Below are 27,142 nucleotides of genomic sequence, written 5' to 3'. Positions count from 1 at the left end.
GCTGCCTTGCACGCATTTTCGCCAGGCATGTAAGTCCGTACCTTCTCCACAGTGCGCTTCCAACCCCAACACTTCTGATCGCGGGGGTGGAGGGGAATTCACTTATTTAATTTATTTACTCATTCATTTTGAAAGGAGATACACGTGGTACAGGAATAATAGTTTAACTTTAGACATGTAGTTGGAAGTACTTATGGGCTATACAAGTGAAGATGTCTACAAACTAGTTGCATATATAGATGTGTAGCTTGGGGGTGGGGAGAAAGAGGTAGGAGGAGATCTGCTACATATCAGCGCATAAAAGGCCATTAAAGCCCAGACAGAGTGACAATGGAAGGTCTAGGACAGAGCATGCCAACGTAAAAAACAACAACAACAAAAAAGACACTACAAAGATTATCAGGACTAATCAGAGGCATTAGCAAAACCAATAAGTGAATGCCATCAACATAGCAGGGCTGGTCTGCAATTTAAAACTTAAAATATGGCAAAGGTCAATGTCCATTTCTCACAATGGTTACAATTGCTCTGACACCAGAGACCTGATCTGAATCCCTTCTGTGTCAATCCCTTCTGAGTTCAGCCTTTTGAATTAGATTCTGGCACAATAATTTCAAGATTAAGAAATAAAAATATAAAACTGCTCTTACTGGTAACATTTGAGAACCAGTATGACACAATAAACTTAGGTATCTCGCCAAGAAAACCCAATTAGTAAGTGGCAGGGTCAAGATTCAAGGCCAGGTCTGAGCCCAAGGCCCACATGCTCAATCACTAGAGCAGATGTATCCAGCTGTAGAAAAGCAATCTTTCCTGTAAAGGTATGAGGAAGGTGGCATTACCATGTTAGTCTGTCATGAACAGAGGCTGGGAGAAAGCAGGAAGTGGTTTTCCTAAGTTTGTAACATCTAACTTACCGATAATGAGCAGTAGCGTTAAACATCACATTTTATGTACCGAGATGGGTCAGAAACTTGAAAATTCTTATAAGCTTTTTGGCAACAAGTTCACATGAGATCTGGCTGCATGCCCATCCTCAGAATACAATGCCTCATTCTCTAAAAATCCCTTCCAGTTCAAACTCCTGGGTTAGAAGAATCACCAGAGCATTACTTGTTGGTCTTAGTTATAGCTCAAATAGTTTGTCTTCAATGTGGTAACCTTTAATTACCAGAAAGGCCTCTCTATGGCCGATTTTGCTAGGTGCATACTCAATGTCCTTTGTCCCTTTCTTTGGAAAACACTGATTTTATTTGGAGCAGCTTCTCTTGAAAGGGGAGTGGAATGTATAAGAAATTGTTAGGTGGGACTTTAGGAAAAGCTCCTTTTTAGATGCAGGAGAGAATGCTAACATGTATCTTTTGTCAGATGTCCTTTCTTTTCTGTCTGAGAATAAGGAAGCAATGGCTGGAGTTCTAGCATCCACCCTGGCTCATGAGATGACTGACGATGGCAAATATGTGTTAAGGGGCTTCCCTGGTGGCGCAGTGGTTGAGAGTCCCCCTGCCGATGCAGGGGACATGGGTTCGTGCCCCGGTCCAGGAAGGTCCCACATGCCGCGGAGCGGCTGGGCCCATGAGCCATGGCCGCTGAGCCTGCGCGTCTGGAGCCTGTGCTCCGTGACAGGAGAGGCCCCAATAGTGAGAGGCCCGTGTACCGCAAAAAAAAAAATATATATATATATGTGTTAAGGAAAGTGGATTAGAAAAACAGAAGCAGCTTGGGTCTTTCTGATCATGGAGCTACCATACCAACTCCAGACTCAACTTCTTTTAATATGAGACATATAAATATCCATTCCATTTTATTTCATCATTATTATTTGGATTTTCTATTACATACAGCCAGACCTAACTCCTAATAGAATACACCATTCCAACTGAAATTCATGTATGATCTCAATTTTAAATTCATCCTAGACTTTAAAATTAGACAGCTTAAAGTTAAAAGGAGAAAAAGTTGGGAGTAACTAAAAAGAGGCCACCATTACTAGGACTGGGATAAGAATCTGGAACCTGGCTCCTCAGATATGGGTTGTTAGTTAAGTCACAAGTCTTTACCAGATGTTGTTAGCCTAGTTTTATTTTTAAAAAATATTCTATAATTTAAAGTTATCACCAATTAAACCTACATTTCACTTCTACCCTCCCTACTCCTGTCCAAATAATGAGATTTTACTATCAGAGCCATTTAAAAAGTGTTCAAATTTATTTAAAGTAGAATTAAAAGGCAGTTAAAGAAAAAATAAACCTTTCATCTGTATTTCTAAGTATATCAAAGATAGCCAAGCTGAAGTTCAAAAGGCATATTAGGCTTTATATTTAAAAGTGCTCTTTTAGTTAATAGCAAGGCATGATGTTTGTCATTACGGGAAACAAGAGAAAGAGGTTAATGCCAGATTGAATTAGCAATATACAGTGTCCTTATCACAAGTAAAGTGGTGGGCTTTTATTTAAGTGGAAAGATGCTGATGTGCCAGAAGCAAGTCAAAGGAAGAGCTGTTGACAGGCTTTGAGTAGTTAATAATCAATCTTGACTTCCAAGCTAAGTCAAGATTTAATATTGCTTCAATATTCAAACTGCTTGATTCAAACTGCAAGATTCAAACTGCTTCCTGACTACTGACCATGTGAACCATGTTTTGGTCAAAGACACAGAGAATCAAGGAAGAATGAAATTAAAAGTGAGCACTGGGTTCACTGGTGCCTTAATCAAGAGAAAACACCTATAGACTTCTCTTGCTGGAAAGATTACTAAGGATCTGCATTAGGGTCTGTTTCTAGAAAAGTTCCTGGGCAGTTCAACGAATTAGAGGAAAATGAAGTCTGAGATGGATTTTACAGTCCAAGATGGACCAGTAGGCATTAAAAATGCTTACTTATCAACTAGCAAGATCAACTCACACTGAAAACTTTGGCATAAGAGGAACTGATCGGGCTTCCCTGGTGGTGCAGTGGTTGAGAGTCCGCCTGCCGATGCAGGGGACACGGGTTCGTGCCCCGGTCTGGGAGGATCCCACATGCCACGGAGCGGTTGGGCCCGTGAGCCATGGCCGCTGAGCCTCCGCGTCCGGAGCCTGTGCTCCGCAACAGGAGAGGCCACAACAGTGAGAGGCCCGTGTACAGGGGGAAAAAAAAAAAAAAAAAAAAAGTTTCTCTCTATAGAATAGAAAGGAAGTCAATTATTAGAGGAAGGTACAAATACTAACTATTTGCACAGTATTTTGGTACAAAATGAAAACTGACAGTATGAAGTAATAGATTGGAGCCCTGGATCTCTCTCCCATCCCCCAGCTGTAGTTTCATTTCTGACTTTCTTATATTACAGTTGAGTTTCATTACTGGCTCCTGACCACTCTGGGCTACCTTCCTCCCAGACTTAATAGCCTAGGTAATAGTAGTTGGTAAATAACTTTAGAGATTTTAGCACCATGAACCATGAGGCATATTAATGTATTTGATCATTCATGCATATAGCGTCTTAGTGTCAAGGACAGGCCATCAGTATTAAGAAGTTTAAGCAGCTATCTCCTAATCCTAGAAGTGGACAAGTAATTCTAATGGTGAATTATAAGTGCCCCCCCATCAATCTCCTTAAAGTGCATTTATTAGGTCCTTGAAGTATATCACCTATGGGTTGAAAGTATATGAAATGTAGGTACTCGTTTACTTTTAAGTACTGTAAAGTCATAGAAAAAAAGGCAACTTAGAGCCAAGCTCAGAATATGAAATCTCTCCTACAAGATTAGACTGTCTTTTGTTATTTCTTTCTTTCATCTTAATTTTATAAATATATGCATGAGCACATTTTAAAAACTTTGATTAGACTAGTTTTGATTTGACATAAGCAACACTTGATTAGCGCAGTTTTGATTTGACATAAGTAACAATCCAAAAGGTGTAAAATATTTTTGTTTACTACAAACCTGTGGACTCAAAACTACCCTAAAAATTCCAAGAAAATTTTTATCTAGCCTCTTAGCTGAAAAAAGAATAGAAGGCTTTAGAGCAAACTCAGCAATTAGAAAGCTAAGAAACCAAGTAACAGGCAACATTACCATACTACAAAAAAGTTATACCAAAAATAGTAAAGTTAAATGTCATATTTTTTTAAAGTCCCTCTTATCTATTTATTGATTGGCACTGTGCTGAGAATTTGGTAGGGGAAAGAAAACTTCAAAAACGTTTAAAAAGGTTTACTGACAAAGAACAGACTTTGTTATTTTTCAGGTATGTGATTACTTTATTATCACTTTTTACCATTGATTTTTAAAAAACCTGTATACTGGGCTTCCCTGGTGGCACAGTGGTTAAGAGTCCGCCTGCCGATGCAGGGTACACGGGTTCGTGCCCCAGTCCGGGAAGATCCCACATACTGCAGAGCGGCTAGGCCCATGAGCCATGGCCGCTAAGCCTGCGCGTCCGGAGCCTGTGCTCCGCGACAGGAGAGGCCACAAGAGTGAGAGGCCCGCGTACTGCAAAAAAATAAATAAATAAAAATAAAAACCTGTATACTGATATAAAAATAGAAATTTTGAGGAATTCAGCGTTCTCATTTCCCTCCTTTTCCCCTAAAATTCCTAATACTTAGAAAAAAAATCTCATGATATTAAAATGGTTATATGCACAAGCTCATCACTGTAGTAAATATAAAATGTATTGTATCTGTGAGATCTAGGAATTGACTTCAGATAAATTGAGAAGAAAATTCTAAAATAATTTTTCTTATGAAGATTTAATTGGCATTTAAAAATATACAACCTTGAGTGTACATAGAATATAGAGTTCTAATACAAATTGAGAATAATTTTCGTCTTTTAAGTTAAAGACAACTCTTATTTCAACACATAGGGCTTATGACAAGCTTATATATTGAGATAAATGTTATCAGAGATGAAATATTTATAAGATGGTACCTGAGGAATACTTGTATATTCTCTATACAATGATGAAGAACCAGTTAAAAGGCATTAAAAACAGGCTAGAAAAGCAAATATGAAAGTTTACATTTCTGTAGATAAATCCTATCACAGCATGAACAACACTAATGATTTAGCAGGAAGCACTGATAAGGAAAAGTTGGCTGACCGAATATCAAGGAGAGCAATTAGGACTCAGGAAAACAGGTTTCTAATATTAGCCCTATCAACTAAAATAACTACTGACAGTAGATCAATGGAATTAAAATCACATATACTAGAACTAGATTGGCAGGCTTCAAAGCCCAGCACTGTCATTCACTGCTGGGCAACTTCAAAGTGCATTTTTTAGGTCTTGAAGGTTAGACTCCATCAACTTTAAAATGGATAATAGTAGCCATCCCAGAGCTATTTTGAGCTGAAATAGATAATCCATGTAAGGTGCTTAGTACAATGCCTGGCACATAACAACAGCTTGCCATTACTGCTAGAGCAACCTTGAACAGTCCAACTACCTGGTTGCCAGTTTTCCTCAATGTAAATACAGGTTTGGCTGAGTCATTTCTAATGCCTTTGCCCATCTAAAACTAAAATCTACAATGTAAAAGAATGTATAGGGCCAACTCTATTTCTAAAGAACATACATTAATATCTTTCACTCTAGCATGATTAAGGACATGGTAATTTAAATGCTACAGAAGAATCATGTTTTTAAGTCACCCCTTTGAAATTAGTTATAATGCTACATTTACTAAAGCCAAAGTTTTATGCGTTCTATGCAACCCACAGGAAATCCATGATCTTCCATCGATTATCATGTTTAGCAACTACAGTTCTGAGTACAATGGCAAAACTGTCAAAACCAATATGATCTTAAATGGAAAATGAATGTCATATAATTAACTCTACATGTTTTTAGTAGTCTACTTATGGTTATAATTTTGACTTTTACTACAGAGTATCTATATATATTAATTTGGCGCTTACAATTTCTGAAAAACAAGTCTTAATAGGAATCTCAAGGTACATAATCCTATTTTTTTTTAATGGCAAGAACATTTGATATTTCCTATTTAATAAATAGAACAAGTAGTGATAATACAAATTAATCTAAAGATCTAACAAAATCTCTCTACTGAAATGTTACAATTCAAAATTCAAATGGCAGGCCAACTTTTTTTATTGCCAGAATATTAAGATTCTTTTTTAGTGTGACTCAAATATTAAAAAAAAAATCAGAATTTATCACGGTAACATCAAGATTAAGAAAACATATCCCACATGTTTCTCAGGGACAAACTACTGATACCCACAGACACATTAATTGTGCACCAACCCAAATACTTTAATAGAGATTTTTTTTTAAGTATTTGGAGAACTCTTTTTCGTATACTCTTAGAGATACTACTGAGAAATTTTAAAAGCCTTTTTAGTTTAAAGGTGTGTGTGATCACCGAAAAGAGGTTATCTAAAAATTTTAAAATGTGTTGCAGATAATAAGATAGCACTGGGGAAAAAAGTTATAGCTCACCTCAATTAGGTACTAGCACGGTAGGCCAAAAGAATAAAATTACATTCGCCTATCAATGTAAATGTTTGGTTATGTTATTTCTTAATATTAAAACAAAACAAAACACACACACACGTATGTTAAAATCTGACAACTTAAGCTCTCAAACCAGCAAAGTTTACTAGTCAATACTCATTCCTCATTTTTATATTAGTAAAATTGGGATTAATGCTGTGGGAGTTAAAAAAAAAAAAGTTTCTCTTAAATTCATAGCTGTGCTACCTTCAGTTTCATTTCCAGAAACCCTTATCTTTAACAGATCTCCACTTCCTACTTGACACAATTTACAATCATTCAAGAAATTTTAGTTTTACCTTGTAACTAGTTCAGCATAAAATAGTTCTGTAAAGTTCATGCCATAAAATTAATTACACTGTGTCCTTACCATCAATATTTAGCTCAAAACAAACGTGGCAGAAGGAGAGTGTTTCTTTGTCTGTTCCCAGTTTACAAACACTGCAGATGTTGTCATCATTCAAATCAATGCTTACAAACTGCTCCTCTTCGTTCATAGTGCCCCTGTTAAGAAACAGAAAAAGAAAGTTACACAATTTCAAGAACTTGCTATTAACGGCAATATTAGGAACTTCTAGGAAGACAAAGGATGCTGTTCAGGTTATCTAAAGCAACAGCCCCATCAAACGAGCATTGCAATACTTGTACTTCAATATTATACTTTTATTGTGCAAAGACACAAAGCTAGTAAAACTTAAAGCCTAGCCGTAAGTGACACTACGCCTAAGCGCCTTTTTCGGTCTTGTGTTTTATTTAGTTGACGGGGTCTGACGGAAAGCAGTTTTCGGGTATTCTAGCCCACCCCCATCCCTGAGTAGGTGAATGATCTTAGCAGCGACACCTATTCAGCTACCGGGGTCAACCTACTTAACGCTGTTAAAGGTAGGACGAACGATTAGCTCGGGACACTGCTTTGCTAACTTCATTGTGGGAACCTCAGATGCGTTTCGCTAGCTCGGCGTAGCGAGGTTTCCTATTCGAGATCCGGGGCAGGAAAATGCACATGGAAAAGTGAACACTAGGGAGGGGGCCCGGCCGCTTACAAAGCATCCTCACGGAAGGTCGGGCAGCGGCTCCGCTGTGCGGCCCGGGCACGGCCGGAGGCGGGGTGGCCAAGCAAGGCTGGGGGTCCCGGAGCCCGGCCGGCGGGAGCGCCGCGTCCCCTCGCCCCGGGCTTCCACCCACCCAGGAAGAAGGCGTTCGAGGGCCACGGCAGCTGGTCCATCTAGACTCAGCGCCTCTGGGAGCCGGGTCCGCGGCGTTGCGGGCGCGCGCTTGCCCCTCAGGGTGCCGCGAACCCGTGTCATTCTCTCCGACCGTCCGTCGGGGGAGCCCGCGCGGAGCAGCGCCAGGGGCCGCGTGGCTCAGAGTGCGAAAGCGGCTGGACCGAGGGTGCGGGGACCGGGGCGCAGGCAGTCGGGGGCAGGGGAGCTGGGGCTTTACCGTCCGGCTTCGCGCGCCGCCGCCGATCCGCGCGGCCCAGGCTCCTCCACTATTGTTTCCGGCCGCAGCGCAGGCGGCCGCAGCGAAGAAGGCTGCCGTGCGCCGGCCCCGCCCCCTCCCGCCGGTGCCATCCCTTGGAGGCTCTGGGGGGGATGGGGGACGGCGCGGCTGATAGCGAAGCCGCGCGCTCGCTCGGCGGCCGCGGGCACCGCCGCTTCCCTGCTGCACCGACGCCGCGGCCTCAACTCGAATTTTCTCTTGATTCCGCCCCTCTTGGCCGGGGTCTCTTACCGTTCTGTGGAAGGTAGCTCCTCGCACGCCCCCTCCTCTAGGCAAGTAGATAGAGGAGTCCGTTACCACCTCCCCCTTCAGGGTAGTGGAAACTACTGCCCCCGGGCGGGGGCCGCAGGGGCGGGGGCAGAAAAGTGACGAGTGGATGGGTGAGAGGGCCAGAGATGCGTGGGTGGAACTTCGTGTGAAATCGGTAGACTGAAGCAAAATAGTATCATTTGATCTTTGAGTTAGGTGCCAGTTGAAGTATTTAATGAGGGGAAAGTTCGTTTTCAAGTTTCATAATTTAGGGATAATCTTAAATACAGAAGCTTATTTTTTACAGATTGTCTTGGAAATGGGGCGCCCCTCCCCTGTAATATGGCGCATTCCTTACACGCCCACGAGGATAATCCCGGAGCCCCACCTCTTACTTTAGGGCCTGCCTCTTTAAAAAGCTGATCTCTTTTTGCCCACTTTGCTTGACATTTTAAACCATTTTTTTAAGGTTATAATTCATGTAACACTTTCACTTACATTTTCTATTGTAATCCTCAAAACAGCCAGAGAAGAGAAACGAAAAGAGTTTTCATCTTTTGCATCCTAAAAATGACTAACCCAGATTATCTATTGGTTAGAAACAGAGCTGGGACTTGAACCCAAGGCTGCTGACGTAAAATCGCTGCTATTTTCCAGAGCATCATAAACAGCTGTCCTGGTTACACCAACAAAGAGAAAGGGGACTAGCTTGTCAGTCTACATGTAACCGGTGGTAGGAATGGATTCCATAGATCTTGGGAACTTCTAGACCAAACTGACACTTGATATAAACCATCAGTGCCCCAGAAAAGTGGTCTGTGTTTTTGCTACTTGAAGTGTAGGAGATGAAGCAGCAACATTGGCCTCACCTGCCTCGTATCTTGTTAGAAACGTAGACTATCGAGTCTCACCCAAGACTTCTTGAATCAGAACCTGTATTTTAACAAGACCCCCCAGGTGATTCCTATGCAGATGAAAGTTTGAGAAGCACTAATTGAAATAGAAAAATCTATGCGTTTTCTACTTGAATTTCACATTCTAAGTAAATATGACTAAAATGTCTTACATCTTGGATTCTACCCATCTTTTCAATGAAAGTGCTTTCTAAAATCACTAACAAGGGACTTCCCTGGTGGTCCAGTGGGTAAGACTCTGCTCCTAAAGCAGGGGCCTGGGTTCGATCTCTGGTGAGGGAACTAGATCCCACATGCATGCCACAACGAAGATCCTGTCTGTGTGCTGCGGCTTAACGATTTTCTTGTATCGAACAAGTTCTTTTCATTTCTCAGGGTTATCTTTCTGTGGCATTTTGCCTTTTTAACTCTCCTTAAACCTTTCACCTTGTTTTTTATTTTTAAATTATTTTTAAAAGCCTACACATTGGGATTTAACTTACAGAAAAAAATTTTTCCCGTTTTAAAAGTACAGTTGCTGAGTCCACCACCCCAATTAAGATACAGAACATTTCCACGACCCCAGAATTCCCTATACCCCTTCTCAGTCAAGCCTCCCACCAACATCTGATCTAATTTATATCACTGAAGACAAGTTTTACCTGCTCTAGGACTTTATGTACATGGGAATAAATGGTATGTATTACTTTGTGATTGCTCTCATTCAGCATGTTTTTGAGATTCACAATGATGTTTTGTAATAGTAGTTCCTTTTATTGCTGAATAATATTCCACAATTTGTTTATCCATTCACATATTGATGAATACTTGAATTGTTTCTAGTTTGGAGACTATTATAAAGCTGCTATGAGTATTAATGTAAAAGTCTCTGTGTGTTTATGTTTTCTTTCTCTTAGGGAAATAACTAGGAGTGGAATTGCCGAGTCGTACGTATGGTAAGTGTACACTTACTTTTAATTTTAAAATAAATTGCCAAACTGCTTTCCCATGTGGTTATGCCATTTTACATAGTTAGGACTGTTTTATTTTCTTGATGATTTGACCCTTTTATCATTGGTGATATTTTTATCTCTGGTGGCATTTCTTCTCCTGAAATCTACTTTATCCGATATCAATATAGCCACTCCTGCTCTCTTATGATTAGTGTTTCCATGTGTTTCTTTTCTCCTCTTTTTATTTTTAACCCCTCTATGTCTTTATACTAATGTGCTGCCTGTTTCTATTAACGGACTATTTTTTCCGCTGCTGGGTACGTCATATTTTCTTGCTTTTTATATGATATGCATTGATTAGTTGCTGAACAATGTAAAAGTGATATTGTTGAGTGTAGTAGGCAGAATAGCTCCCCAAAGATGTTCATACCCTAATCCCTGCATCCTGTGAATATGTATGTAACATAGCAAAAGAGATTTTGCAGATATAATTAAGGTTGTGGACTTTAAGAGGGAGATTATCCTGGATTACTGGGGAGTGATCCCAGTTTAATCACATGAACCCTTAAAAGCAAAGAACTTTCTCCAACTAAAGTCAAGCGATGAAGCAGAAGAGGAAGTCAAAGTGATTAGAAACTTTGAGTTAGCATTGCTCTAGGAGCAAAGACTGGATCCCAGCTGACAGCCAGCAAGGAAATGGGGACTTAAGTCCTAAAACTTGGAGAACTAAATTCAACCAAAAAACTGAATGGATTTGGAAGTTCAATCCAGAACCTGGTCTACATCTTGATTTTAGCTTTGTGAAATTCTAAATGGAGGATTAGAAATCCATTGTACCTGGACTTCTTACCTACAGAACTGTAAGATAGTAAATGGTATTGTCTTAAGCCATTAAATTTGTGTTAATTTGTTATGGCAGCATTAAAAAACTAATACATTGAGTGTCTAGATTTTTAAAGAGTGTTGGGCTTTATTTGGGAGGCTGTTACTCTAGTAGCCTATTAAACTTTTGTGAGACTCTAGACTATCCTTTTGCTGTAAGAATTTCTAGTTCTCTCTTAAGGAGTGGCTTAGGCTGTCTATTGTATGTCACAGGTCTTTAATAAAGTTTCTATACTCTACTTGGAGAAAACTCAAATAATTACTTTCCCTATGAGTTCCAGTAGTTGTTCGTATTGTAGTTCCCAAGTAATTCTTTTTTCCCTGGTAATTAATTTTTTGCCCAGCCTGTTGGAGCTTCACCCTGTACATGCACAGCTTAGTATTCAGGTGAAGACTTAAAACGTGTTCTGAAACTCTTTCTGTGTATAGCTCTTCCTTTCTAGCATTCCTGATTACAAATTCCAGACATCTTGTACTCCCCAGACTCAATCTTTGTCTCCTCCTCCCAGCTTTGCTTGGATCTCCTCATGTGGACCATGGTTTGAAAGTACCTCCAGGCATAAAACTAGGGCAATTGTAGGGCTCACCTCATTTGTTTCCTTTCTTTCTGGGATGACATGTTTGCTCTGCGTGTGTTTCAGTGTCTGAAAATAGATATTTCATAAATTTTGCCCTGTTTTCTAACTTTGAAGAGCTATTCTGGTACTCCTTACTCCATCCTGGCTAGAATCTCTTGTTATTTTGTCAGTGGATCCTTCATTCATCAAATAAGAGCTTCTTCCCAGATCTCTTTGCTTCCGATCTAGTTTTTTTTCAGTCTGTCTTTCACAGTCCATTATGAAATAAACACAGGTGAACTCCCCTTCTCAAAAACTTGTCATGGCATGTTGCCTTTCTCCTAACAGTAATACATGAATCTATTCAGCATTTAGACAGTTACAATGGGCTTTCCAGTTTACTGTCTCATTTGATAAAACCTAACATTTACTTGGATAGTCAAGGATTTTATTTTTAATTAACTGCAATCCTTTCTAATTTAGTAACTGAGTAAAGTGTGCAAAAATGTGTTACAAACTGTAAGGGGATAGATACAAAGATTAGTTATATAATTTGTTCTTGACCTAAAACCGACATTACCTTGACTTCAGGCTTAAATCAGTTAGGAATCCTTTCAGATGAAAGTAACAGGAAACCTGATTAACAGTGTCTGAATCAGGTAAGGTTTTATTTGTTTCACCGAACAAGATCTGAGGAGCCATCTCCCGGCAGTGGTTCACTGGCTCATTATATCGGGACTACCTTCTCTGCATCTATTCTGGCTTTCCCTTTCAAGAGCAGAATGGCTGCCCTACAGTTAAGCAACATATTGTCTTCCAGGCAAGAGGATGGAAATGGAAGATGTAGGGAGAAGTGGGAGGGAAAGCTGCCTCTTTCATTTTTGTGAGGAAGGAAAAGCTTTCCTGAGAGACCCCAGCAGATTTCTGCTTATATCTAATCACTAGAAATTACATGACAACAATGGATTCTAGGGAAGTGAGTATTTAGTTTTTTCAACCTCTATAACAGAGGCGAGGAAAACAAGTTAGGTATATAAACCAACAATGACTGCTAGAGAGTTTACATAATTTTCTTTTCTGAATATCATTTTTATGTCTGCTCTGGTGCAAATGACCCTCGCTCATCATTCCAATGAATGTCTGCTATAAAAATTTCTCTAATCTTCTCGCTTTTCTGAATCCCCACAACTCTTGTTCATACCACTGCTATTCTTGGTATTTTTTCTGGCATGTTCCTATTTTAAAGTAAAGGATTCAGTATACTTAGTGTATCTATTCATCCATCTCTTACCTTTGCTGTCTTTGCTTCTCTTTATGTGTTAATTCATTCTCTGCTGTTGGAGATGTGCTTCATCCATTTAGCCTGGAAGACTGATGCATGCAGCCCCAGGCTTAGAGCCTTCTAGTACCATGACCCTAAAGGACCCAGAAACTCAAGATGTGTGCATAATCAATTGCATTATTAGTTCCACTTCTTCATACCCTCCCTCTGCCATGTGACCTCATAGCTCACCTTAGTGGGCAGAATATATTTCCCCACCCTGATGGAATATTAATGAACATGACGTGAGCAGAGACCTTAAATGAGCTTGTGTGATTTAACTTGGCTTCTTGTGCCTCTGTCATATATCACTAAGAGAATTTCGCCCAGATAGTTGCCAGTGCAAGGAGGATGAAAGATGTGGAGCAGACCTGCGTCCAATCAGCAGCCTAAAGCTAGGGAGGCCTACCTGACCTACAAACCTGTGATAGATACTTGTTGTTATAAGCACTGAGTTGTGGGTTGTTTTGTTATGCAACATATTGTAGCGATGGTTGTTAATACAGCAGGATTCTAAATGGCCAAGTTTAATTCATATGCTCATTTCTGAATCAATTATAGTGGCTAGTATTGGGTTGGCCAAAAAGTTCATTTGGCTTTTGCATTAAGATGTTACGGAAAAGCCGAATGAACTTTTTGGCCAAACCAGTACTTCAATTGGCCAGGCTTGGATTACATTCCCACATCTCCCACCTCACCCCTCCCCAGAAAACAGGTTGGCTCAGGAATGGGGCTGCAGGGATTAAAATTTGATCTCATAATATGGGAGAAGAACTCCTCCAAAGAAAAGTGGTTGTTGTTACCAGAAGAAGGGAGTTGGTTTGCAAATATAACAAACAGGCAAAAACTATTGTTAATTCACTCTGGTGTTCTTTATACTTCAATATTCATCGCCAGAATTTAAGCCGGTTGTTTGCAAGGAACCCTGCTTTAGTCATCTTGTATTTCAACACTTACCTTACAGATTGTGCTTGTATCAGTTAGGATTAGGTTTCACTGCAGTAATATAAAAACCCTGAATACAAGTAACTTTAAAAGATAGGGCTTTATTTTTTCTCTTACATTAAAGTCTGGGGATGTGCAGTCTAGGGTAGGTGTGGTGGCTCTGACCCACAAAGTCCTCAGGAACGCATGCTGCTCCTAGTTTTCTACTCTGTCATCCCTAGGACATGGGCTCATCTTTTTGTGCAAGAGATAGCCCCTTTCATTAGAGACAAATGTTAAACAGCAGGGTGGAAGAAGATGAGAAGACAGGGCAAAGAATATATACCAGCTGCTTTTTAAGGATATTTCTGAGAAGCTGCTACAAAACATTTCTGGTTACCTCCCACCCTTCCAGTGGTAAGAGCCTGGATGAAAGGGAGACTTGGGATCAGACCTTTATTCCAGCATCCATGTGCCCAGCTAAAAATCAGGGCTTCTAAATAGGAACAGTGTATATTAGAATAGGCAACAAACAATCTCTGGCACAGTACTCAATAGATATTTCTTGAATGAATGTGTTAAGTGAATGAATCATGTATTAAAAATTAAAATTGGTTAATAAACTCTGAACACTAAATTTTCAATCTTAGATTCAATGCTGGCTTAAATAACCTATTTGAGGTAAAATACCTATCCTATTTCTCATTTTTAGCAAGCAAGAAAGCAAAAATCGACTGTTTTAGAATTCTTTTTGCTTTACACTCAAATTGAGCAGTGTGGTAGGCTTATTTCAGTGTTGTTGATCAATTTTCTAAAAGTCTAATTTTTATAGGATTATAGACAAAGTTTAGTACTGCTCTATTGGAATTCTTAACTCTGAAGAAAATGTCTCTCTTAAAATTATGGGTCCTCTTAAGCTTAGACCAGCATCCCTTCGAAAGTTTGGGCTACAAATATTTGCATTAAAGGGATTTACCACTTATAGTTTCAGTAATGCTGACTTTATGGGTAAGCTGTCTGTTGATCCATTGTCCTGTTGTGCAAGCAGAACAAACCAAACCTATTTCCAGTCTGTAGATGAATTCACTGTTGGCATTGCTGGGAGGAGATTGGGAGTTAACTACTAAGCTATTGATTTTTTTTTTTTTTCCACTGTGGTTCAAATCCAGTCCTTAGTAATGTGCACCATTCCCACTGTTAAATTCAAGGTGATAAAAGGGAAGTTTGGGATTGATGTCTGAAGTTAGAAAACAGTCTGTTTCACAATATTTTACCAGAGGTTTATTTTTATATTTCATTGTATAAATATAAGATGTCTGGGTATGGAATACTCAAGCTAGACATTGAAATCCCGACATATTTCTGAGTTAACTATTAGTGTACCAATTGAGTTAGAGAATTTTAAATTTCAGAATTTTAAAATTTTCAGGATTTTCTTTAATTCAGTGAGGTTTGTGGACGGGAGATGATAGCATTAATGGTAAGTGAAAAAGAATACAACTTTTTTGTTTTTGGAATTTCTACTAAACGTGTACTTTTTCACAAAAGTTAAAACTAATTCAATTTTTAAAATACTTTTTTTCATTCATTTAATCATTCATTTATTTATTTGTTCATTTAACAATTTCTTATTAAACGCTCTTTATATTTGAGATACTTTTCCAGGTATTAGTTATACAGTAGAGAGCAAGAGAGTGCCTACTCTTGAGAAATTTACCACCGATGCAAGGGACAGGCATTAAGTAATTGCTTTTGGAATGGAGTTTTTAATGGCATTGAAATATATTTACATTTTAATTGCTGTAGCACTATAAAGATGTCTAAGTACCACATTGGCATATATTTTTGTATTCTGCTTTTTTTTCATTATTCTGATAAATTTTACATGTTAAGTATAGTAATGATTCACTTATCTATAATCTGTAGGAAATGAGGGGTTCCACCACAGTTTTTTTTTTCCAGAATAACTGGAAAATGATAGTTTTTAATACTTTAAAAATTTTAGCTATTTTGAAAGAAAGCTGCAATAGATTGAATGTTCTCCCCAAATTCATATGTTGAAATCCTAACCACCAGTGTGATGGTATTTGGAGGTGAGGCCTTTGGGAGGTGATTTGGTCATGAGGGTGGAGCCCTCATGAATAGGATTAGTGCCCTTCTAAAAGAGACCTTAGAGGGCTCCCTTTCCCTTCTGCCACATGGGACTCAGTGAAAAGGTGGTTGTTTATGAACCAGGAAGTAGGATCTCGCCAGACACTGAATCTGCCAGCACCTGAATTTTGGAGTTCCAGCCTCCAGAACTGTGAGAAATAAATTTGTGTTGTTTATAAGCCACCTAGTCTATGGTGTTCTATGGTATGGGTAATAGCAGCCCAAACTAAGACAAAAGTTTTCAAAAATGTATCAACATTATGTTCTTTTTTTGCCATCTTAAAATATATAGAAGATAATTTCTACATTAGCTGGGGAGTTAAATTTCTGTGTTAGAGTAGACTAAGTTGTAGTAAAAATAGACTTAGAAAATCAGTGACAATGAACAAGAAGGTTATTTCTCCCTCATGGAATAATCGAGGGTGTTCCAGGTTGGTAGCAACTCTCTTCCACATGGTGATTCAGGGACCCAGATTCTCCCATCTTGTCATCTTGTGACTCTTTTATCCTCTGGCACCTTGTCATCATGTCAACGCTTGTTCACCACCTCAGGTTCAGCCAGTGGAGAGGGGAACAGTGTGGATGAGGCACACCTCTCTTAAAGGCTGGAGTCCTGAAGAGACAGGTGCGTATCACAGCTACTCACATTATCATAGCTGAGATTTTAGTCACATGATTACATCAGTCTGCAAGGGAGACTGGGAAATGTAACCTAATTATGTGCCAGGAATAAGGAGTGGATGAATATTGATGGGAAGCTAGCTGTCTCTCACATAACCTGCAATTCTGGCTGCCAAGTGTTGTGTATGTCCTTCTCACATTCATCCTTTCTCCATGCAAGACACATAGAGCACACTCACCCCTTTCCCAAGGGAGACAGCTCAAAGTTCCATTTACTTACTGTATCCAGCTCAAATCCAAGGATTTCTGAGTGATGTTTAGTCTTTTCACTCAGGTCCAGATGTAACTCAGGTAGATCAGGGTGGCCCAAAAAATTAAAACCCCTATTCAGGTAAGAAAACAATGAGAGACACAGCAGTCATTGGTCCATAGCACTGATGGAGACCAGCTGGGCAGGGGTCTCAAAGACCCCTGGAGGTGCAGTGGTTGAGAGTCCACCTGCCGATGCAGGGGACACGGGTCCGTGCCCCGGTCCGGGAAGATCCCACATGCCGCGGAGCGGCTGGGCCCGTGAGCCATGGCCGCTGAGCCTGTGCGTCCGGAGCCTATGCTCCGCAACGGGAGAGGCCACAGCAGTGAGAGGCCCGCGTACCGCAAAAAAAAAAAAAAAAAAAAGAAAAAGACCTCTGCTCTGGCAGTGGCAGAAGTGCCTTGACTGCATCCTGTTTTTACTCTCTGGGAGGGAATTCTTATCCATTGCTCTCTGTGGCCCCTTGCGCTACCTTCTGGAACCTTCCTCATCTATTATTCTTCCTGGCCACATCTGAAATGTGTTGTGGGAATATGTTCCCCTTAGGGGCTGTGTGTATTTTGCAGCTTTTTGTAAGCCTGTAGGTTGTTTTAAGGCTCAGAGTCAGATGGATCTTTGGTTCTCAGGCTCATAGATTCTTTACCAACACAATTTCATCAATCTTAGTAAGCTCGTAGTTTATTTGCTTCCAATATGTCTGTAAGCACAACCAAAATTTTTTCTGGATATATTCTATACAGTACTTCAGTTTTTGCTTTCTTCTTCTTCCTCTGACATGTTCTTTTATTTTAGTTGCAGTTATCTTGAGGCCATCTGAAAAATTAGGGTGGACTGGGAAGGTAACAGTCTGACCTTTTGCTGTTTAATCATTATCACTCCCTTAGGAGGCCTTCTCCAATCACCCTACTTAAAGCTTCCTCTCAGTCCCACCTTACCCCAGTCTTTAAAAAGAAATCATTACTTTCATGTATATATGAAATATGTATATATGAGATACGTTTATCTTATTTATCATACTTATTGTTTATTGTCTGTCTTCTTCCTCTAGCATGTAAATTCCATGAGGTTTGGAAGTTATATTTTCTTCTCTCATATATCTCAGGGACAGAGAACAGTGCCTGCCAAATATTTGTTGAATGAATAAATGAATGAATGAATGATTTGAGAGTGTGCTGACTTTTCAGGATCTGCTATATACTATTTTGTTAATGAGCTATGCAAATACTGCTGGTTATAGCTATTTCCTCCTCTTCCATGTAAACCATCCTCATTGTCTTCATTGGTAGAGTAGGGCAGGGAGGATCCATCTTTGTTCTCTGTTCTCTAGCCCTAGAGAACTCTTCTATGCCAGTTATGGAAATTATATTCTTCTTCATCTAGACTAACAATGGACAAGTTTCAGTCTTGGCAAGTGAGAGGTAAGCAAAAATGTGGTAGAATGGAAAAACCTCTGGAAATAAAAAAAAAAATTCTGCTCACCCCCTTCTTTTTGCTTTGGCGATTCTTTACTCTTGTGTTGATGTGATGTTGAAGCTTTACCTGCCATCTTGTGACCATGAAGGCAGACATTGCTAACATACTGAGGTTAGAAGAGTGGAAAGATAGAAAGGACCTGGACCCATGTGACATAATTGAATCACTGCAGCAACCTTGGATTCACCTTTTTAAAAATAAGATAATAATGTCTACTTCATTTAATCCATTTTTGGTCTGCTTTTCTGTTACTTGTTGATTATAGCTGAAAACATCCTAATTGATAGAGTAGCAGTATCTTCAGTAGCTGCTGAGACTAAATGACCACTGTTCTGTTCATGCATATCCTTGAGGAATTGACAATAAGGGTACAAATGAATAATCACAGAGTCATCTATCTAACACACTGTTATCACAGAGCAAGTGCTTATTAGCATTCCAATTCAGTATAACTAGTGGAACTGGTTAGTCTTTTAGGCACTCCTAGTTGGTACCTCCTAGAGGTAGTCTATCCTGTCATCTCTGCAATGGGCCCACATGGATTCTACTATAAGGCACCATTTGAGAGAGGCTCTTTTCTATTGCCATAGAAGGAGTGACACCAGTGTAGACAATTTTGGCCATATTGTTTATTTCTTATCCACTCAGACATAAACTCATTGGTGGAGAAGATTATAGGGTTAAGGAGTCGGGTGGGTTAGTTTTCCTTTTTCTCCTCCATCTCTACCCCTAGGTACTTCTTAAACACCCAGGAGAATGGAACTGACTCTGGCTAGAATGTGTCGATCAATTTGTGGCAGCTTAAGTATTTTGCTACAGGCTATTGGTAAAATTTGCATGTATGCCTAGAAAATAAATTAGAATTGCAGATTGTTAAATATTTCAGTTTAATCATCTGGAAAACTGTAGTGGTTTTATGTCCTCAAAAATAAAACAAAACAAAAAAAGCCTTTATCCGCCCAAAGTAGCTATCTAGTCATTGATATGTTGAACCTTTTTTTTTGCAAAGTCATTCAATATGTGCAAATGGTAATGTTAGCTGACAAATGAGGATGTGGGCTTTCTATCTGGAACTCAGTAAGAGAAGATGACTATATCCAGCTCTTTTTCATAATTAAAGTTCAAATGACAAATTCATGTATTCTCAGGATGAGTCTCAGTCTCTCTACAGTGCATCATAATATTAGGTTCATTGGCTTACTTTTTAGGTTGGGAACATTAAAAGTTTCTGTAGGAAAAAGGTTTATATAGCAAAACTCAAAAAAAGGTAGTGACTTAGAGTATTATACTGATTTCTGATAGACTCAACAGATAGATTAATTTTTATGCTCATGGGAGACTATTCAGGAGCTACTCTTAGTTTATCTATTTAAAGTTTGTATCAAGTGCCTTTAAGTCTAAATATCCTTAATTTTTTTCTCTCTGCTTTAGAATGGTTTGGGGATTTCCATTTTTTGTTTCTGTCTACTCTCTGGTCACTAACTTCTCTAATGGTATTTGACTCTTCCCTTTGTTTGCTTCTTGTTTGTGATATTTAATGGCTAGTTTCAGTTAACCAGATGTAGGGGAGAGATTATAATTTTCATCTTTGATACACATAAACTTAGTATTTTAAAAAGAGGAACTGCTTATGTATATATCTGAGAGGAAAACAAAAAGTAGAATATTGTCAAAAATGTCCAGGGACGTAAGGCTAGCAGCTGTGCCTGTACCAAAACATGTTTTTGTTTTTTTTTTTTTTGCGGTACGCGGACCTCTCACCGCCGTGACCTCTCTCGTTGTGGAGCGCAGGCTCCGGACGCGTAGGCTCAGCGGCCATGGCTCATGGGCCCAGCCGCTCCGCAGCATGTGGGATCTTCCCGGACCAGGGCACGAACCTGTGTCCCCTGCATCAGCCGGCAGACTCTCAACCACTGCGCCACCAGGGAAGCCCCAAAACATGTTTTGATTTTCTTCTGAGGAGGTCAAAGTATTTCATATATTATTTTATGTTCATGACATTCCTACTGTTGTACAGGAGCAGATGCTATCTCCACTTTATGTTGTGGCATTGAAGAGTGACTTATCCGTAGGACAGAGATGACAATGAGTCTAACAGCAGTGAATTTCCCAATCATAAATTCTAGAGCCTGCCTCGTTATTAGAGTCATCATATGCAGGGAGCCCCATACTGTGGTTTCCCACCAGGTTTTTATAGTTCATGTATAGTTTCTCTCCTGCCAGATGCAATTTGTAATTTTTTTATCGTGAGAAATATTGCCTAGTAGCACCACTGCCATTCTACCTTTTTCAGGTTTCCAGGGAAACAGTACTGTAAAGTTAACCAGGGTCAAGTTTGTTCATAAAGGACAAGAGGTTTTGTTAATGCTTTACCTGCAGTTATGTAGTCTCTTTTGTACTATTAAGACTGAGTTGGAGTCTTAGCAGATCTCGGTCACTGATCAAGTGTACACTCACCCTGGTTCGAGTGGGTTACATGTAATTTTATAGCTAACAAAAATATTTTCCAACCTTGTTATTTTATAAATAAAACCCTGTTATTCCATGTTTTGTATTTACAACTTTCGGTAGAGATTGAATTAACTCTTGGCATTTGCCCAGTAGTACAGATCAAACATAGTGGAGAACACAGCCCCACTGTTGGGAATTCCCACTGAGTTACAATGTTGTAATCCAGAGTGAAACAACCTTCAGCACATAATCTGACTCTCTACTTAATACATCTAAAAGGGCATAGACAAAGACAGATCTTCCCAGGCATGTAGGAAATACAGGCATACCCCAACAGGATTTCTCCTAGTTTAACATTTTTCTAGTAGAATGCCTGTGACTTTTAATATGTCATAAAGTGTACATATCTCAGCTGTAGGAAAAATTTATACTTGTGCTTCTAAAATATAATATGCTCTATATTTTTTAGGTATAATTTACATGTGGTGAAATGCACAAATTTCAAGTATACAAGCCAATAATAAATCAATACACCCAGGCAATCCACACCATTGTCAAAATATAAAACATTTTCAACACCTTAGAAAGTTCCCTTGTATCCCTTCCTGTTCAATCCCCTATCTTTCCCTCTACCCCAAGGCAATCACTATTCTAATTTCTATCAATGTCAATTATTTTACCTGTTTTGAAATTCATATAAGTGGAACCATAAAGTATGAACTCTTTTGTGTCTGGCTTCTTTTGCTCATCATATTTTTGAGATTCATCTATATTATTGTTTGTAGCAGTAGTTCATTTATCATTATATGAATATACAGTACTGCAGTATGTTTTTCTGCTACCTCTTTTTGGACAATTGTGTGGCTTCCATTTCTAAGCTGTTACGAATATGGTCGCTGTAAGTATTTTTGTATAAACTTTTGATGGACTTGTTTTCACTTCTCTTGAATAAATACCTAGAATTGCTGGGTCATAGAGTAGGTATACGTTTAACAGTTTCACAGCTTAAGAACCTGCCAAGCAATTTTCCAAAGTACTTGTTCCATTTTGCAGTCTCAGCAGCAATTTATGAAAGATCTGGTTGCTCCACATCCTTGCCTATATTAGGTGTTGTCAACCTTTATTTTCAGCCATTCTAGTATGTATAAAGCTTCTGGAAGAAAGAAACATGAGAATATCTTTGTGACCTAGAAGTAGGTAAAAATTTCTTATAGAAACCACTAACCATAAAAGTAAAAATTAAATAATTGTATTCATTAAAATTAAAAGCTTCTGCTCTTTGAAAGATATTTAAGAAATGAAAAGCCAACTATAAACTGGACAAAAAATTTTCAAAGTAATATATTTGACAAAGGACTTGTAAAAATACATACAATTAAATAAAAGAAATAGCTAAAATACTTGAACAGAATTTAACAAAGGAAGATATACAAATACCCTGTAAGCACATGAAAAAGTACATAGCACTGTTAATTGTCAGTGAAATGAAAAATCAACAAAATATGTCCAATGAAACAATGTATAGGAGTGTTTTTGAGTTATTTCAGCCGCAACATCAGACCCACATGTTGATATTTGAAAAGCTCTTGAGTCTTCAGAGAGGAGATGTTCAGTATATTGCTAAGTTATTAACTATATTGATTTATTGGGAAGTAATGTTTAAACATTTTATGTTCTAACATGATAGTTCGTTAATTCTTTAGGGGTGTTTTACTGCATTTTAGGAAATTGGCTGTGGGTTTGTGGTTGACATATACATTATAATTTTTCCCATTAAAATCATGATAATTAGGTTCACAGTAAGTATTTTTTACTGAACTATTCAAGAACAGATTGCTGAAATTAAGAGGGAGGCAATGTATTTATTTATTGATGAATTGAATTCTACAATCAAAGGAGGAAAGGAAAGTATTTAAAGACTATTTTTATTTAGAATTTAAAATATTTCTTAAAACAATCTAATGACCATTTTAAAATTTGAAGTTTATATTTTTCAAAGCTAATATTACTAAATGACCTAGTTATTCATTCCCCAGCATAATAGAAATGATAATATTGAGCTTCTTTCTCTTACAGGCTTCTTCCTTTCCCTCTTTTCTGTCTTTCCCCTGATAACTATATTTAAGTGCCCAGAATATAGAATCCAAAATAGAGAGATGAGTAGATTGTTATCTGGGTCTTTCTTGCTCTAAACTATGACTAGAACTAAGTTCACCTGAATTTTATCATTATCATCATCAAGAGCCCTTTAAAAGAAAAAGTATTTTTTGTAAAAATTCTAGAAGTTCTATCCAAGCTCTTCCTAGAACAAAAGATCTGATGAACAATAACTTTTTTATATTAACAATTCAAAGTGATAGGTCAACTTTATGAAGCTGCCAGGATCCTCAGCGTGGTTAGTCTTCTCACTCACCTCTAGAGCAGGTCTCTCAACCTTGACATTATTGACATTTTGACTATTGATTGTTGTGGGGACTGTCTGTGCATTGTAGGATGTTTAGCAGCATCTCTGGCCTCTGCCTACTAGATGCTCGTCGCACCACCCTAAGTTATGACAACCAAAACTATCTCTAGACATCGCCAACTGTCCCATGGGGTGCCACCCCCTTCCTCCTTCTCCCCTCCCCCGCCAACTACCTGCTGCCTCTCCCCCATCTTCTCCCTTAAGAACCACTTCTCTAGAGTTTATCTTAACTATCAGGTTACCTTCAATACCTATACTGAAGAATACTGGTTAGTGACCCTTATCCCCTTAGTTATTCAAACTCAGCACTAAATTAGAATCAGACCATGCCTCAGAGGGAAGGCCAGGCATGAGGAAAATAGCAGTTCACTTTGTTAATTTCAATTTAGTGTCACAGCATTTCAGTCAATGATTTATTATGTTTTTTTTTTTTTTACAAAATTTGTTATAGTTCCCCAAAGAGAGTTCTTAATCCTCTTAAGAATGCAGTAAATGCCTTTATACCTGCTGTAAGTATAATTTTCGTGGGCCCTGAAATCATATATGCAAAACAGGTAACATTTTATTTTCCTGTTTTTACATTTAGTTTCTATTATATGCCTGATTTCTCCTGATGCTATAAAACTGTATCTAGTCATTTCCAGGTGAACTCAGTCTTTGTCATACTTTTTCAGTCAAGCTTAAAATTGTGTCAGTTCTGGATTTTACCTTCCTCTCCTTCTCTTTAGGGTGGCACTCCTGTTCCAAGGCATATTTATGATAATGACAGGATTGAAGTTGAGGTGGGAAGTCAGGGAGAGAGAGTATCTGATCTTTGGTGGTCATAGTATTTGTCACTCTTCCTAAGGTCACCTTCTGAAATCTCTGCACTTGTAAAAACCTCAGTTCCATGATTCACACTGGCATTTGGGTTACAAATTTAAGCCCCTTTGGCCCTCAGCTGTCTCCTTCAACAAACATCTGAGCCCTTCTTGGGGAAGTGGGGAAAGTTTATTTGTCCACTTCTCGGTGGCGAGTTTAAGGTAGAATCAGAGCCTCATTATTCCCTTGTGTCATACCCAGCCGTGTGTAATTGTTGGCTCGATGTTATTATGGTGTAGAGAGACCCACACCATCATTTGTGTCCTGGGGTACCAAATTGAAGTGGTAGATCTAGAACACCACACTTTTCTCCAACCTTCTGTCTCCCTAAGCTACACACTTGTGAGAGAAGATCCTGTTCCAGTCCTCCTCATGTGTGCGTTTAACCCCTTTGCTTCTCCTTCATGACTTCTTTTCATCCTAATCAGAAGGCTCTTATCTTCTGGGCATGGAAGGTTCAGTGGAGAGGAATGATGTAGTCTCTTTCTGCAAGTACTTTTGCAATGTCTTTGTTGTCCTGGAACACTGCTTTTGAAGCTAACAGTAAAGAATCTGAAATCCTTTTCTGCTGTTCTGCAGTAATTTTTCTTTTCCTGAGTTAGAAAATGCCTTAGAATGAATAGAGTGAGGGAAAGTTCTTGGGGCAACTTTTTTTTTTTACAATAATAATTATAGAGCATGGATTTTTAATGGATTTCATACTGCAATGAAGACATGAAAACATTCCTTCCTCTCTTCTTTCTCCACCAAGAACCAATCAGGTTCTAGCATTTTCTTAATTTTATCTTATGATCTGATTCTCTTCCATTGCCATGGCCACTCCCTTCTAGTGACCTCCCCAGCATTTTGCAATAGCCTTCCAGCTAGGCTTTAGTCTCACTCTGACTTTTGCATCCTACATACTGATTCCACATGAATCTTTCTAATAAATAGTACCAAAACCTTTAAGGATGTTATATTGCCTCTGAAATAAATTACATTGACATCATGTGTAGTCCAACACCAACCTATTTTATAAAATTTACCTCCTATTTCTTCTTGTAATGAAATCTCTAATTTATTTGTGCAGAAGAAAACACTGAATACTTATTATGTTCCAGACACTGGGAAATGGGCGAAAGATTTCACTCGGACTGAAAGATTCTTAATGCTAAGAACCATGACCAACAAGAAACTAAGGAAACAGTGGGAGTGCTTATTACTTTGATAGGTTTCATTCCTCTATGCATTTTTCTAATTCAGCCAGGCTGAATTACTAATGTGATTAAAAAATTTTGGTAATGTGGCTACATTGTAAAAAGTAAAAACAAACGTGAAATTAATGTTAATAATACATTTTATTTAACTCAGTGTGTGTAAAATACTATGATTTCAACTAATCAACATACAATTATTAATAAGATAGTTTACATTCTTTTTTTATTCTAAGTTTTCGAAATCTGTTGTATAGCGTACACTGTCAGCACCTCTTAATTTGGACCAGCCACGTTTTAAGTCCTCAATAGCCATGTGTCACTAGTGGTTACCATATTGGATAGTTGTATCTAGAACATTATTTTGCCAAGAGTAAGTCCTTGATAAGGACTGGAAAACTGACTCATCAGTAGAGTGAATGGCATTTAAGAAGAGATGCAGGGAACGGAACCATCATGTACCAACCACATATTATGTACTTGCACTGTTAAAAGCCCTTTAGTTTGTTTGTTTTTTTTCCTCAAAGTGGAGTCTGAGATAAGCATTTGGGAGAAGGTAATCTATTAGAGAGATGACTCCAGGAAGCTAATTAAGGGTACATTATTGAGCCAGTTTTGCTATGGGCAACTGGTGCTCAATTCCACTGCGGACCCTCCAAACAACTGTATAGAATGGGCTTCAGAATTGTCCCTTCAAAAACGGAAGACTGAGGCATTTATCCACTGACTCCCGTTCCTCATTGGTTGAGGGTTGCCCCTCTGGTTGTTAACTGCTCCATGTTTCTGGAATGTTCTCAGAAGGATGAAAAATTTCACATCTTCAGAACAAGTCCTGAGGAAGAAAAGTTGAGAAATAAGACAGACACTTGGGGTAGAGTTTGCCATCAGCATGGGAATTATCTACCACCAGTTGGAATCAGTGATGGACCAGGCACATGGCAAAGCCTCTGCTATCCATACATTATATAAGACTTGCGAAATAGACATTATTATTTCCAGTTGAAAAATGGGGAAACCAAGAATCAGACAAATTCTCATTCCTGTTCAAGATGACATAGCTTTTAAGTGATAAAGTGTGTTTCTATACACATATGACTCATGACAAGGTCCACAAAGGACATATTTTGGGAGATTTTTCTTTTTTTAGGGAAAAAATCCAGAGTTTTTTTTCTTTTATTACATCTAATTTATTATTCCAGAAATTTAGACGAATCTACAAAGTAGGTGTTGATTGAAGTCTCTTTAACCAGTGTTTCTTTTTTCAAATTAATTTATTTATCTTGGCTGCACCAGGTCTTAGCTGCGGCATGTCGGATCTTCGTTGCAGCGTGTGGGATCTTTAGCTGCAGCATGCGGGATCTAGTTCCCTGACCAGGGATCGAACCTGGGCCGCCTGCATTGGGAGCCCAGGTCCCACTGGACCACCAGGGAAGTTCCTAACCAGGTTTTTTGAAAGGGAAGTACAATAAGCTTTATAGCAGAGTCTCATAAGAATATGATATACTATTAAAAATGCACATTTGCTGTTGTGCTTGATATGTTCTCTGACCTTCAGAAAGAAATTTCCAATAAATTTTGTAAGCTTACTTATTTCCGTTATTCACTGCTGAATTTCTAGTGCAGAGCTTATTTTCAAGTCGATTATTAGTACAACAGATCCTCCCTAAATGGAAGAGACTGAACACATCACACACTGGACAGCTCCCATTATCTGAAATAGGCATAAGCCGCTGTAATGTTAGAGATTTGGTTTAAAGGATTGTCCTCTTGGAAGACTGGCTGTGGTTATTTGTGAGGCAGAACAAATTATAAAACTATTATGGCTTCAGAGAT

General features: G+C 38.8%; 1 protein-coding gene across 2 annotated transcripts in view; it reads right to left on the bottom strand.

The window, feature by feature from the left end:
- C4H21orf91 (chromosome 4 C21orf91 homolog) overlaps positions 1 to 8,348 on the bottom strand; it is a 31,802-nt gene extending 23,454 nt beyond the window's left edge. Inside the window, exons 1-2 of one of the 2 annotated variants that reach the window (XM_030877741.3) lie at positions 8,238 to 8,348; positions 6,874 to 7,007 (exon numbers count right to left, since the gene is read on the bottom strand). In XM_030877741.3, coding sequence (XP_030733601.1) covers positions 6,874 to 7,000 — 127 coding nt within the window. In that variant the 5' untranslated portion in view covers positions 7,001 to 7,007; positions 8,238 to 8,348. Of the gene's footprint in view, positions 1 to 6,873; positions 7,008 to 7,946; positions 8,056 to 8,237 lie in introns of those variants that run through there. The other variant, XM_030877739.3, reaches the window with a different exon arrangement.
- Between the last annotated feature and the right edge of the window lie 18,794 nt (positions 8,349 to 27,142).

Source organism: Globicephala melas, chromosome 4 (genome assembly GCF_963455315.2).
Source record: "Globicephala melas chromosome 4, mGloMel1.2, whole genome shotgun sequence".
Taxonomy (NCBI): Eukaryota; Metazoa; Chordata; class Mammalia; order Artiodactyla; family Delphinidae; genus Globicephala; species Globicephala melas.
Note: the sequence above shows the minus strand (reverse complement) of the source record. Positions and strands in the feature narration are given on the sequence as shown.